This window comes from Benincasa hispida, chromosome 9 (genome assembly GCF_027475165.1).
Source record: "Benincasa hispida cultivar pf3 chromosome 9, pf3_genome.v1.1, whole genome shotgun sequence".
NCBI classification, from domain to species: domain Eukaryota; kingdom Viridiplantae; phylum Streptophyta; class Magnoliopsida; order Cucurbitales; family Cucurbitaceae; genus Benincasa; species Benincasa hispida.
Genome location: NC_143486.1, coordinates 11,944,468 through 11,957,652, shown reverse-complemented (window position 1 = coordinate 11,957,652; position 13,185 = coordinate 11,944,468). Strand labels below are relative to the sequence as shown.

The following is a 13,185-nucleotide window of genomic DNA, read 5'->3' as shown; positions in this document are numbered from 1 at the left end:
ATTTAGTTCCTGGCAAACGTTGCCACAGGGACAGTTGACTCTTTGAGTCAGTACTGGTGAGGTTGTTTCAACTATTGCTGTAGGCAGGCTGAAGTTATTTTTGGACAAAAAACATTATCTATTACTGGATAATGTTTTTATAGTTCCTCATATCAAGAGGAACTTAATCTCGATTTCTTGTCTCATTGAACAAGGCTATACCGTCTTCTTTTCTAAGAGTAAAGTGTTTATTTTCATGAATGGTATGGAGATGGGTTTTGATTCAATGGAAAATAACTTGTATGTACTAAGGTCGTTAGTCATAAAAGCCTTTCTTAATACTGAAATGTTCAGTACAGCGACAACTGCTAAAAGACCAAAGGTTTCTCCTGAAGAAAATGCCCATCTTTGGCATCTAATGTTAGGTCACATCAACCCCAATAGGATTGAGAAGGTTGTGAAATGTGGACTTCTAAAGAGTTTAGAAGAAAATTTCTTGCCAGTATGTGAATCATGCTTTGAAGGCAAGATGACCAAACAACCTTTTACTGAAAAAGGTTATAGACCCAAGGAAGCCTTGAAACTTATACATTCGGACCTCTATGGTCCAATGAGTGTGAAAGCTCCAGGTGGGTATGAATATTTCATCTCTTTCATAGATGATTATTCAAGGTATGGGTATCTCTACCTAATGCAACGTAAGTCTGAAGCTCTTGACAAGTTCAAGAAGTATAAGGCTGAAGTTGAAAACTTGTTAAGTAAGAAGATAAAAATACTATGATCTAATCGTAGTAGAGAGTATATGGACCTCAAACTCCAGAACTATATGATAGAACATAGAATTACGTCTCAACTCTCAGCCCCAGGAACACCTCAGCAGAATGGTGTATCAAAAAGGAGAAAGAGAACTCTATTGGACATGGTTCGGTCTATGATGAATTATGCTCATCTTTCAGACTCGTTTTGGGGATTTGCAGTGGAGACTGCATGCTATATTTTGAACAATGTTCCCTTAAAAAGTGTTTCTGAAATACCTTTTGAGCTATGGAGAGGCCGTAAAGGTAGTTTATGCCACTTCAAGATTTGGGGATGTCCGACCCACATGCTCATGACTAACCCAAAGAAGTTTGAATCGTGTTCAAAAGTTTTCCTTTTTATAGGCTACCCCAGGGAGACGAAGAGTGGATACTTCTATGATCCGAGTGAGAACAAAGTGTTTATGTCAACAAATGTTATCTTCTTGGAAGAAAACCACATCAAGAATCATAAACCACGAAGTAAGGTTGTTCATGAGATTTCCAATAAGACTACTGAGAGTTCAACAAAAGTTGTTAAACATACCGATAGATCAACAAAAGTTGATGATGTCGGTTTGTCTAGTCAACCATCTCAAGAGTTGAGACTATCTCGACGTAGTGGGAGGGTTATGAACCCATCGGAAAGCTACATGGGTTTGATTGAAACCCAAAACATCATATCTGATGATGGGGTCGAGGATCGTTTGTCTTATCAGCAAGCAATGGAGGTTATTGACAAAGATGAGTGGATTAAAAGTATGAACCAGGAAATGGAGTCTATGTATTTCAATAATGTATAGGAACTTGTGGATCAACTTGATGGGGTAAAACCTATAGGGTGTAAGTGGATCTACAAGTGAAAACGAGGTATAGATGGAAAGGTGTAGACCTTTAAGGCTAGACTTATGGTAAAGGTTTATACCCAGGTCAAGGGAATGGACAATGAGGAAACTTTCTCACCTGTTGTCATATTGAAGTCTATCAGGATATTCTTGTCCATAGCCACATTTTATGATTATGAGATATGACAAATAGACGTCAAGAATGCCTTTCTGAATGGTAATCTTAAGGAGACCATCTACATGGCTCAACCAAAGGGGTTCATTGTTCAGAGAAAAAGCAAGAAGTTTCCAAGCTTAATAGGTCCATTTATGGGCTGAAACAAGCGCCTAGATTGTGGAACATTAGATTTGACAGTGCGGTCAAATCATTTGGATTTTATCAGAATGTTGATGAGCCTTGTGTTTACAAGAAAATCATCAACAACTCAATAGCTTTCCTGATACTGTATGTGGATGATATCCTACTCATTGGGAATGAGTAGGCTTTCTGACTGTCGTTAAAAAGTGGCTAGCCGCCCAATTCCAAATGAAAGATTTGGAAGAGGTGCAATATGTTCTAGGGATCCAGATCATTTGGGATTGTAAGAACAAAAGGTTAGTCCTGTCTCAGGCATGTACATTGATCAAATGTTGATCAAGTACAGGATGTAAGATTCCAAGAGGGGTTTGTTACCTTTCAGGCATGGAATTGTTTTGTCTAAGGATCAATATCCTAAGACATCTCAAGAGGTTGAGGAGATGAGACAGATTCACTATGCTTCGGTTGTTAGAAGCTTAATGTATTCAATGTTATGTACTAGACCCGACATTTGCTATGCAGTAGGGATTGTCAGTCGTTATTAGTCCAATCCAGGATTAGATCACTAGACGTCGATCAAATCGATCCTCAAGTATCTTTGAAGAATGAGCTCTACATGCTCATGTATGGAGATAAGAATTTGATATTTACAGGATACACAAACTCTGACTTTCAGACTGATAGAGATTCTCAGAAATCGACATCGGAGTCAACGCTCACTCTGAATGAAGAGGTTGTAGTTTGGCGAAGCATCAAGTAAGGATACATCGCTGACTCCACTAAGGAAGCCAATACGTAGCCGCTTGTGAAGCTGCTAAAGATGTTGTTTGGCTTTGGAAGTTCCTTACAGATTTGAAAGTTGTTCCAAATATGTCTTTACCGGTGGTAAATTCAAAGGAACTTCAGAGTCATCATAGAGGCAAGCATATTGAATAGAAATATCATTTGATCAGGGAGATTGTGCATCGCGGTGATGAGATAGTCACGAAGATCGCATCGGAGCACAACGTTGCTGATCCGTTTACAAAGGCCCTCACGACTAAAGTGTTTGAGGGTCATCTGGAGAGTCTAGGTCTACAGGGCAAGTGGGAGATGATACTGGGTATAAAGTATGCCCTAGTTTATTGTATATTGTACTTGTTTTTTTTCATGTATTGCACACTAGTATCCCAAGGCATTAGAACAAGTGGGAGATTGTTGGGATTGGTGTCCTAATTCTCCAGGAGTCTCGTAATTTGTAAACTTTGTACACATTGCTATGAATAAAATAAGAGTTATTTTATTTACATTTACTCATATCCAATAAACAAAGATATGTGATTATTGTATGTAAACTTAAGCATGTATATGAGATATACAAGTGGATCATGAAGGAAATCAAACATGAAGATTTCCATGAGCGGAAGGATCATTCCAAATTCCATTCGAATTGAACACCAACAATTACAGTCAATAAACGGAAATTAACAAGTCATGCACAACATGAAATTACAACATGCTAACAAGAGTATCAAGGGATAGAGTATACGTACCTTTGAAGAAACGTTCTTCAAGAATCCCTCGAATAGTCTCCTATGCGTTCAACAATAGCAACGCTCGAACATAATGACCAGACTGCTATCAACAACACGAACAAAACGAATAGCCTCTACGAAACCAATCGAGTCACACTCGATTCATGAAGTGAGTGAGGACACCACCACAATGGTTACCTTGGTATTCTTAGTGTGAGAATCCAGGAGTTGTAGGCTCTGTATGATCTTAGCTTGAGGAAGAGGCTAGAGGACAACGATCGTGTAGACGATCAAGCAAGTGGGAGATAACACAGTCTATCGTATAGTCAAAGCTCCACAATTCTTTAGTCTCTACACAGCTATCGCTCAGTGAAACTCTTTCACTTGATAGCTTATTCGTGAGTTATTTTCGAAACAAGTAACTCTCTAAATTTAGGAAAACATTTTTTCCTTTTTATCTCACGGTTACCATAAAACCACCAATACCCTCCCACTCAATTGGTTATTAGAGAAAAAGATTTAATTATCATATAATTAATTTATTACAAATAAATATGATAACCAACTTACCATATTATATTTATAACCTATAGTTTTAATATTTCATCTCATGAAACATACAAACCATATTTCTTTTTCTATTTTATGGTACTTAATTTAAATATGATTTACATTAATTCCTCCACTTAATGTATCTTATACATCATACCAATTATATCATATATAATTAAATTTTCTCTTGTTAATTTGAACACTTCAAATTAACCCAAAAAACTTATTCTCAACTTGAATCCATGAGCTACCAAGGTGACCTTATGAACTTGTAGCTTGAAGTTTCAATGGTACGTGAATAACTAACTAAACTCTTTAGTCACGAGATCCACCATCCGTTAACTGTCGAGCACTCCACTAAAGAATGACAGTTGCACTCTTCTCACTATAAATATATTTCTATGTCCATATCAACCAATCAACAGTGCAATAACCCTTCACAAATCACTCATAAGTACAATTGGGCCAATTTACCATTTTGCCCCTGTAGTTACATCTAACTCCTTAAGTACCACTGATTTCTCTAATGAACAATAAGTCATAGTCCTACTATGCCTGGGTCCTCTCTTCCAAAGAAAGGATGTGGCCACTATGTTCAAGACCCAGAATCAGCCCTTAAGGGAGTAATCTATCTACTTACCCTACTTCGGGGAAAGAGTGAATTCCAGGTTGTGTAACTGAATTCCCAGTTCCCCAATCAGATAAATCCCCGAAAAGGTAGACTTTTTGAGTTGACAATCTGGTCACTCTCACCCATACTAATCAAAAGACCACCCTCAAAAGCAGGAGTTCCCAAAACACTCAGGATTGAGGTCATGTCATTTATGGTCATTTTGGTGAGATGTAAGTCTCAATTATCAATAGCGTTATATAAAGAGACGAATCATCTCGTGGTCCGGTCTTATACAAACTCTTTGTATAAGACTCCCCTGCTTGCATGTCTCCACACGAATGGTCAGGGATCATCTGTAGTAGTTCACAACACTTGTAAACCTCTACAAAGCGGGTCATATCCGTAGTGTCACCAGGATAAGGTATCCCTTCTTTATTCTTATACTATAGACATTTTAGGTTATTACTTACGGCATGATCCACTTGTATATCTCATATACATGTTTAAGTTTACATACAATAACCATGGATCTTTGTTTATTGGATATGAGTTAATGCAAATAAAATAATTCTTATTTTATTAATAAGAATGTGAACAAAGTTTACAAACTATGAGACTCCGGGAGAATTAGGACACTAATCTCAATAGATCATACCTTAAGTAATAACCTAAAAATTTTGTAGTATACGGATTAAGGAGGGATACCTTATCTTGGTGACACTACGGATACGACCCACTTTGTAGAGGTTTACAAGTGTTGTGAACTACTACAGATGGTCTGATCCTGACCATTCATGTGGAGACATGTGAGCGGTGTCCTATACAAAGAGTTTGTATAAGATCGGACCACGAGATGATTCGTCTCTTTATATAATGCCGTTGATAATTGAGACTTACATCTCACTTGAATGATCATTGGTGACATGACCTTAATCCTGAGTGTTTTGAGAACTTCTGCCTATGAGGGTGGTTCTTTGATTAGTATGGGTGAGAGTGGCCAAATTACCAACTCAACAAGCTCACATTTTTGGGGATTTGTCTTATTGGGGAGCTAGGAACTCAATTATATAAGACAGAATTCACTCCTTCCCTGAAGCAGGGGTAAGTAGATGGATTACTCCCTTAAGGGCTAATTCCGGGTCTTGAATATAGTGGTCACATCCTCTCTTTCGAAGAGACGACCCAATCATAGTAGGACTATGAATTTTTGTTTTTTAGAGGAATCAGTGGTACTTAAGGAGTTAGATGTAATTATAGGGGCAAAACGATAAATTGGCCCAACTGTATTTACGAGTGATATGTGAAAGGTTATCGGATTGTTGATTGGTTGATATGGACACAAAAATATATCTGTAGTGAGGAGAGTGCAGCTGTCGATCTTTAGTGGAGTGCCCGACAGTTAACAAATGGAGGATCCCATGACTAAAAAGTTTAGTCAGTTATTCACGTACCATTGGAGCTTCAAGCTACAAGTTCATAAGGTCCCCTTGGTAGCTCAATGGATTCAAGTTGAGAATAAATTCTTGGAGTTAGTTTGAAGTATTCAAATTAACAAGAGGAAATTCAATTATATATGATATAATTGGTGTGATGTATGAGATACATCAAGTGGAGGATTAATGTAAATATGATTTATATTAAGTACCATAAAATAGAAAAAAAACTATGGTTTGTATATTTAATGAGATGAAATATTAAACTATAGGTTATAAATATAATATTTTAAGTTGGTTATTGTATTTATTTATAATATATTAATTATATGATAATTAATTTCTTTTTCTCTAATAATCAATTGAGTGGGAGGTTATTGGCGGTTTTATGGTAACCGTGAGATAAAAAGGAAAAATGTTTTCATAAATTTAGAGAGTTACTTGTTTCGGAAATAACTCACGAATAAACTATCAAGTAAAGAGTTTCACTAAGCGATAGTTGTACAGAGACTAAACGATCGTGGAGTTTTGAATATACAATAGTTCATCAGCTGATTGTGGCTAAATGATCGAGTGGCTAAGTCTATACGATAGGCTGTCATTTTCTAAACAATCGAGCATATCGTCTATATGATAGACAACTTTCTATCTCCCACTTGCTCCATTGTCTACACGATCGTTGTCCTCCAGTCTCTTCCTCAAGTCAAGATCATACAAAGTCCACAACTTCTGCATTCTCATACCGAGAATACCAAGGTAATCATTGTGGTGGTGTCCTCACTCACTTCGTGAATTGAGTGTGACTTGATTGGTTTCGTGGAGGCTGTTCATTGTGTTCGTTCTATTGGTAGCAGTTTGTTTGTTGCGTTCGTGTTGCTGTGAACGCTTGTAGATTGATCGAGGGATTCTCGAAGAATGTTTCTTCGAAGGTAGGCATACTCTATCCCTTGATACTTTTGTTAGCATGCTATAATTTTATGTTGTGCATGACCTGTTAGTTTCCATTCTTGTACTGTAATTGTTTATGTTCAATCTGAATGGTATTTGGAACGATCCTTCCGCTGCTCATGGAAATCCTCATGCTTGATTTCCTACAATTGGTATCAGAGCCAGGTTGTTCTGATATCCCAAATCAAATGAGGATATATTAAAGGAGATATAACAAAACATATTTCACCAAAGCTTTTCTACACTCGTGATCTTGAAGAAAATGGTGACATCACTGTATAACAAATGTGTTGTACCCTCATGAAAACTACACTCATGATCTTGAAAAAAAATGTGGCTTCACTGTACAACAAATTTGTTCAAAAGATAACCTAGCAGACTTATTTACAAAATCATTAACAACTACAACCTTTGAGAAATTGGTGCATAATATTGGAATGTGACAATTCAGATATCTCAAGTGATGTTTCCATGAGGGAGAGTAGATATACTATATTCTTTTTAAGAGTATTAGATTATATGAAATATGTATTTTTTTCCTTCCTAGGATTTTTTTTCCAATGGATATTTTTTCTAATTACGATTTAATGAAACATATTTCATATATATATATATATATATATATATATATATATATAATGGGTATCTAAGGGAGAGTATTATAAACATCACAAATTATGTACAAAATAGATACTCATTCTTAGTGTCAAAAAGGTAAATGTCACTCCGTCTGCACTCCATTTATAGTCATTCTTGTACATACTCATTCTTAGTGTCCATATAATCCACTTCCTACTTGCCAATTTGCCTATAAATAATGGCATTTGGTGGGTTTTGAAAGACACACATTCAGCAAAATCCAAAAAGATTGGAGAAAGTGGAGAAATTCATCATTTTTATTTTATTTCCTTTTATTATTTATTTATTTATTTCATATTTTTATATATTATGTTTAATTTATTTTAATATTATATTATATTTATTTTAATATTATATCTTATTGGTAGTTGTATTCTCATTGTGCTCCTCAAATTTACTTATTACTTTTGATAGTTTGAATTTTTAGTAAGTACTTGGGTGTATTTTGCTCCATATTAGCCTACATGTTTAGGAAAATTTTCTAATCTATAGAGACCAAAAATGTTTCCAAACCTTTCAAACTATATAGTCATTAAATTGATAATAAAAAACAACAAATATATTGTACTTGTTTTCTTTTTTTTTTTTTTTGGTGGTCCTAACCCCTAGGTGTTGAGTAATTTTTCGATCACATCATAGTGTCCATATATCTCAATGCATTAATAAAAGATAGTAGAATGATATATCAAGGTTAAGATGAATATAACACAACTTTAAATAGTATGTACCTATCCAAAGGTTCAAATGGCCCTTCCTCTATTGCTTCGTTTTAAAAAAATTGAATGATAAGTTAGCTTATGATGCTAGGGATCATTTAGAACTTTTCTTTTTTTTTTTTTTTTTTTTATCAAAAAGTGTAGTTTCTCTTTAAAAGATTATATAAAGATTTACAAACACCAAATAGAATGACTTGAACAAATATTTTAGTTGGTAATTAAATCGTACTTGGTATGTATTTAAAATTACATGGTTAATACATATCAAATTATAATATGGTATATAATCTTAATTATTTTTTTTTAAAAATGCAATCAGTTTACAGTAGCAACAAGACAATAAAGGAGGAATTTGGGCATCTAATTGTAAGCACCGGAAGCCAATTTTGCTCTGAGTTCTTTTCTAAGGATTTTGCCCGATGGAGCCTTTGGAATAGCATTGACGAAAAACACACGTTTTAACCTCTTGTAAAATACCACTTGTTTTGTTATGAATTGCTTTACATCCTCCTCTGTTATTGCGCCGCCGTTCGCCTTCACCACAAACGCCACCGGCACTTCTCCGGCCTCCACGTTCGGCATACTAAAAACCAAAAGGAAAGAAAATATGATTAGAAATGAAATTCCCACAAACAATTTATAGTGATAACAAACAATGAAATTCATTTAAACTCACCCAATAACTGCAGCATCGGATAGCTTAGGATGAGTGATAAGAAGGGCCTCTAGCTCGGCAGGCGCCACTTGAAAGGCCTTGAATTTGATAAGCTCCTTAAGTCGGTCCACAATGAATAGCTCGTCGTCGTCATCGACAAAGCCAATGTCACCGGTGTGAAGCCATCCTTCTTTGTCAATAGTCCTCTTGGTTGACTCCAAATCATTCAAATATCCCTTCATGATTTGATCTCCTCTAATACATATCTCTCCGGCGGAATTCGCCGGCAAGGAGGCGCCGGTTTCTGGGTCGACAATTTTCATCTCTGCATTACGGACGACAGTTCCACAGGCTCCGGCTTTTACTTGAAACGGCTCTTTCGCAAAAGCCAAACTCATGCTTAGAACCGGACCGGCCTCCGTCATTCCATACCCTTGTCCGAGAACCGCCGCCGGAAATTTCTCCCTCACGGCGTCTTCCAACTCCTTTCCCAGTGGTGCTCCACCGGATTTTAGAACCCTCACTGACGATACGTCGTATTTCTCAAATTCCGGCGACTTAGCAATGGCCAAAAAGATCGGCGGCACAATGGGCATGATCGAAATTCTGTATTTCTCAATCAATTGCAAAAGAGAAACGATGTCAAATTTCTGCATAATCATAATCGAAGCACCGACGCGTAGCCCACACAGCAAAATGGAATTGAGTGAATAGATATGGAAAAACGGCAGCACACAGAGGATAACATCATCGCCGTGATAATAGAGGTTTGGATTTTGGCCGTCCATTTGTTGAGCAACGCTTGTGATTAACCCTTTATGCGTCAACATAACTCCCTTCGGCAAACCGGTGGTGCCGGAGGAGTACGGCAGCGCCACCACGTCGTCGGGGGAAAAATCCACCGGCGGCGCATTAGATTCATCAGCCCCACTCAAAACAGAGAAATACAAACAACCCTCAACAGCAAAATCAACGCTGACGATTTTAACACCATTTTCAGCCAAATCCTTAACCCGATCGTAAAAGCAGGCCATCGTCACGATCAATTTCGCATTGGCGGCTTTTGCCTGTTTGGCGATTTCAACGGCCGTGTAAAAAGGGTTCGCCGCCGTCATGATGGCGCCCCGGTACGACGCGCCAAGGAAGGTGAAGACAAACTCCGGGGAGTTGGGAAGCAAATTCATGACAACGTCACCCTTTTTAATTCCGAGATTGTGTAAGCCGGCGGCGACTCTCCGGGCCGTTTGCTGAACGTCGTGGTAGGAGTAAACATCGCCGGTGGCGCCGTTGATCAAACAGGGGCGGGAGGAAAATTTAGGCATATTCTGGAAAACGTAATCGTGGAGTGGGAGATGATTGGGAATGTGAATATCGGGAAGCTTTGAACGGAAAATGAATTCATTAGTTTGGTTTGATTCAAAGGCCATTGTTGAAGTTAAATTTAGAGGTTGAAGAAGAACAGAGAGAAACGGAGTGGGAAAGAGAGAGAAGAGAAAAAGTAGAGATGAGTTCGGTGTGAAGATGGATAAAGAAGAGTAAGGGATTATATAGAAATTAGAAAATGATATAAAATTTAAGTTTGGTTGGTGAGAAAATTAAATTGGAATTTTGTTTTTTAATTGTGTAATTTGCAATGGTGGTCAGATTGGATGTGAGGTCCGAGGAAATGGGTATTGTTCTGAGTTCTCACCAACCCACAAAGTTTTTGACTATGAGGAAGAAGAAGAACGAAATTAACGAAATAATTTCAACTTTTTATTCCTAACTCATCCTCCACTGGGTTGGTGGGTTCTGAAATCAATCCGATCAGACTCGTACAGTTTCACTTGAGTTAATCCACGAGTTCAACTAAAATAAAATAGTATTATTAATCTTTTAAAATTAAAAATAATATTTCTTTTACTTTAAAATTTGTTCAATTTTAGTATGTCTACTTTTTTTTAAATACTATATTTTACTATGTATTCTTTCAATTAATCTTAAATTTAGTTTATTGAAATTAATTTTTATTGAACTTAATAATAACAATAATTTTCATGCAAATAAATATAATATATTAATATGTTTCAAAATTTATATTGAAAATGCTAAAAAAAAATGAAAAAGTAATGAAAATCCACAATAAACTAGTATTAGTGACTAAACTTAAGATGTATGGAAAGTATAGGGACTAAAATTGAACAAACTCTAAGTAAAGAGACTAAAATGATATTTTAACATTTTTTTAATATGTATTTTATGTACAATACAACTATATTTACGTATATTTGTTTAATTTTATTTAATTCCATACTTTTTTGGATAAATTATTCTCTAACTCAAATGTTTTATGGTTGGATTGAATTGGCTCTATTATTTGATAAGGACGATTTGGGTTGAAGAAACTTACCACCCTTAGACTATCTCCAAAATACTTCTAACCCACCAAACACTAAATTTTACTATAAACTCTATATGTTTCATAGGCTTATTATAAAATTGTTGGTTCATTTTTTTAATTCATCCACTAATTTTAATACTATGAAATAGAAATTTAAGTTCAATTAATATACAAATTAGCTTTTGAACAATATTACTAAAACTTACCATTTTAAATCTAATTTTATCTATAATTTTTTTTCTTAATCTGCCCATTTTGTATCATGTATTTTTTTCCCTAAAATTATATATATATTTTTTTAAAAAAAACCGGTATCAATATTTTATCAATACATTTGAATTAAAATTTTAGGGTTCTTTTTAAGTTATTTAAAATTATTTATACTTTATAGCAAAAAAAATTTTTAAAAGTAGAAAGCACTTTTTTTAGATACAGTACGATGAATTTGTAGATGTAGTGACATTTTCATTAATTTATATTCAAAGAAGGAAAATGAAAATAAAAAGGAAAGAAAAGAGAAAAGTTAGGAAAAGAATAAGGTGTTCATACAATTGATGATGTAGAAAACTTTAATGAGTTGCCAAATTAGTGATTTGTAGAGATAGCAAAGCAACATTTTCATTCATTTCCCTCTTAAGCTGGTTGAGATTCTATAGTGGATCTTTTTCTTTTTCTTCTTCTTATTATAAATATCATAAAAATAGATGTTCAATGTTTAGTGTCCTAAAAATCATGTCATTTTACATATTATCCATGTGTCCGGTAATAATTCATACTTGGTGTCCATGTAAGTCCACATCCTACTTGTCACGTATAGTGGCATTTGGTGGATCTCAAAAGAATGCACATTATTGAGAAATCCACTTCAAAATTTCATTAATTTTCATTTTATCCAGTATTATAATTTTAGTTATTTTATTTTATTTTTTATTTTATTTTTTATTTATTATTATTATATAAATATATTATTATATTATATTTTCTTCATATTTGTGCTCATGTCGTGCTTCTCAATTTCATAACACGTTATCAGCACGAACTCTTGTTGCTTCCATCACTGAAAGTACGTCCTAAAGGTAGGTTGGTTTTTTCTTCTTTATTATAATTAATAAATTAAATGTTATTTTGCATATTAGTAAATATTAAAATTTTAAAATAAATATAATACTTTGTGATAGTGTTACCATGACAAACCTTACAAAATTAGAATTTGTAGCCCTTGACATTAATGACAATAATTATTTGTCATGGGTGCTCGATGCTGAAATTCACTTGGATGCTATGAACTTAGGAGAAACAATTAAAGAAGGAAATACGACATCCAGTCAGGACAAAGCAAAAGCTATGATTTTCTTTCTTCATCATCTCCACGAGGGATTAAAAATGGAATATCTTATAATAAAAGATCCTCGTATATTGTGAAAAAATTTGAAAGAAATGTATGATCATCAAAAGGTAGTTATTCTTCCTAAAGCCCGTTATGAGTAGATGCATTTGAGACTACAAGATTTTAAATCAGTAAGTGATTACAATTCCACATTATTTAAAATCAGATCAAGATTATTGTTATGCGGAGAAAAAATTACTGATGTTGATATGTTAGAGAAGATATTTTCTACATTTCATGTCTCGAATATGCTTCTGCCGTAGTAATAGCATGAGAAAGGTTTTAAACAATATTCTAAACTAATTCCATGTCTTCTCATGGCCGAACAAAATAACGAGTTATTGATGAAGAACCACGAATCTCGACCAACTGGAATAACACCATTCTCTGAAGTGAATGTTGTGAATGTTAATAATCATAGTCGAGGTCGTG

At 35.0% G+C, this 13,185-nt stretch overlaps 1 protein-coding gene across 1 annotated transcript; it reads right to left on the bottom strand.

The window, feature by feature from the left end:
• Positions 1-8,536: 8,536 nt before the first annotated feature.
• LOC120085437 (4-coumarate--CoA ligase 2-like) lies at positions 8,537-10,715 on the bottom strand. Its single transcript, XM_090318402.1, has 2 exons — positions 9,008-10,715; positions 8,537-8,914 (listed from the first exon to the last, which is right to left on the bottom strand). Exons 1-2 carry the CDS (start codon positions 10,411-10,413, stop codon positions 8,692-8,694), a joined length of 1,629 nt encoding a protein of 542 aa, XP_090174528.1. The 5' UTR covers positions 10,414-10,715; the 3' UTR covers positions 8,537-8,691.
• Positions 10,716-13,185: the final 2,470 nt, after the last annotated feature.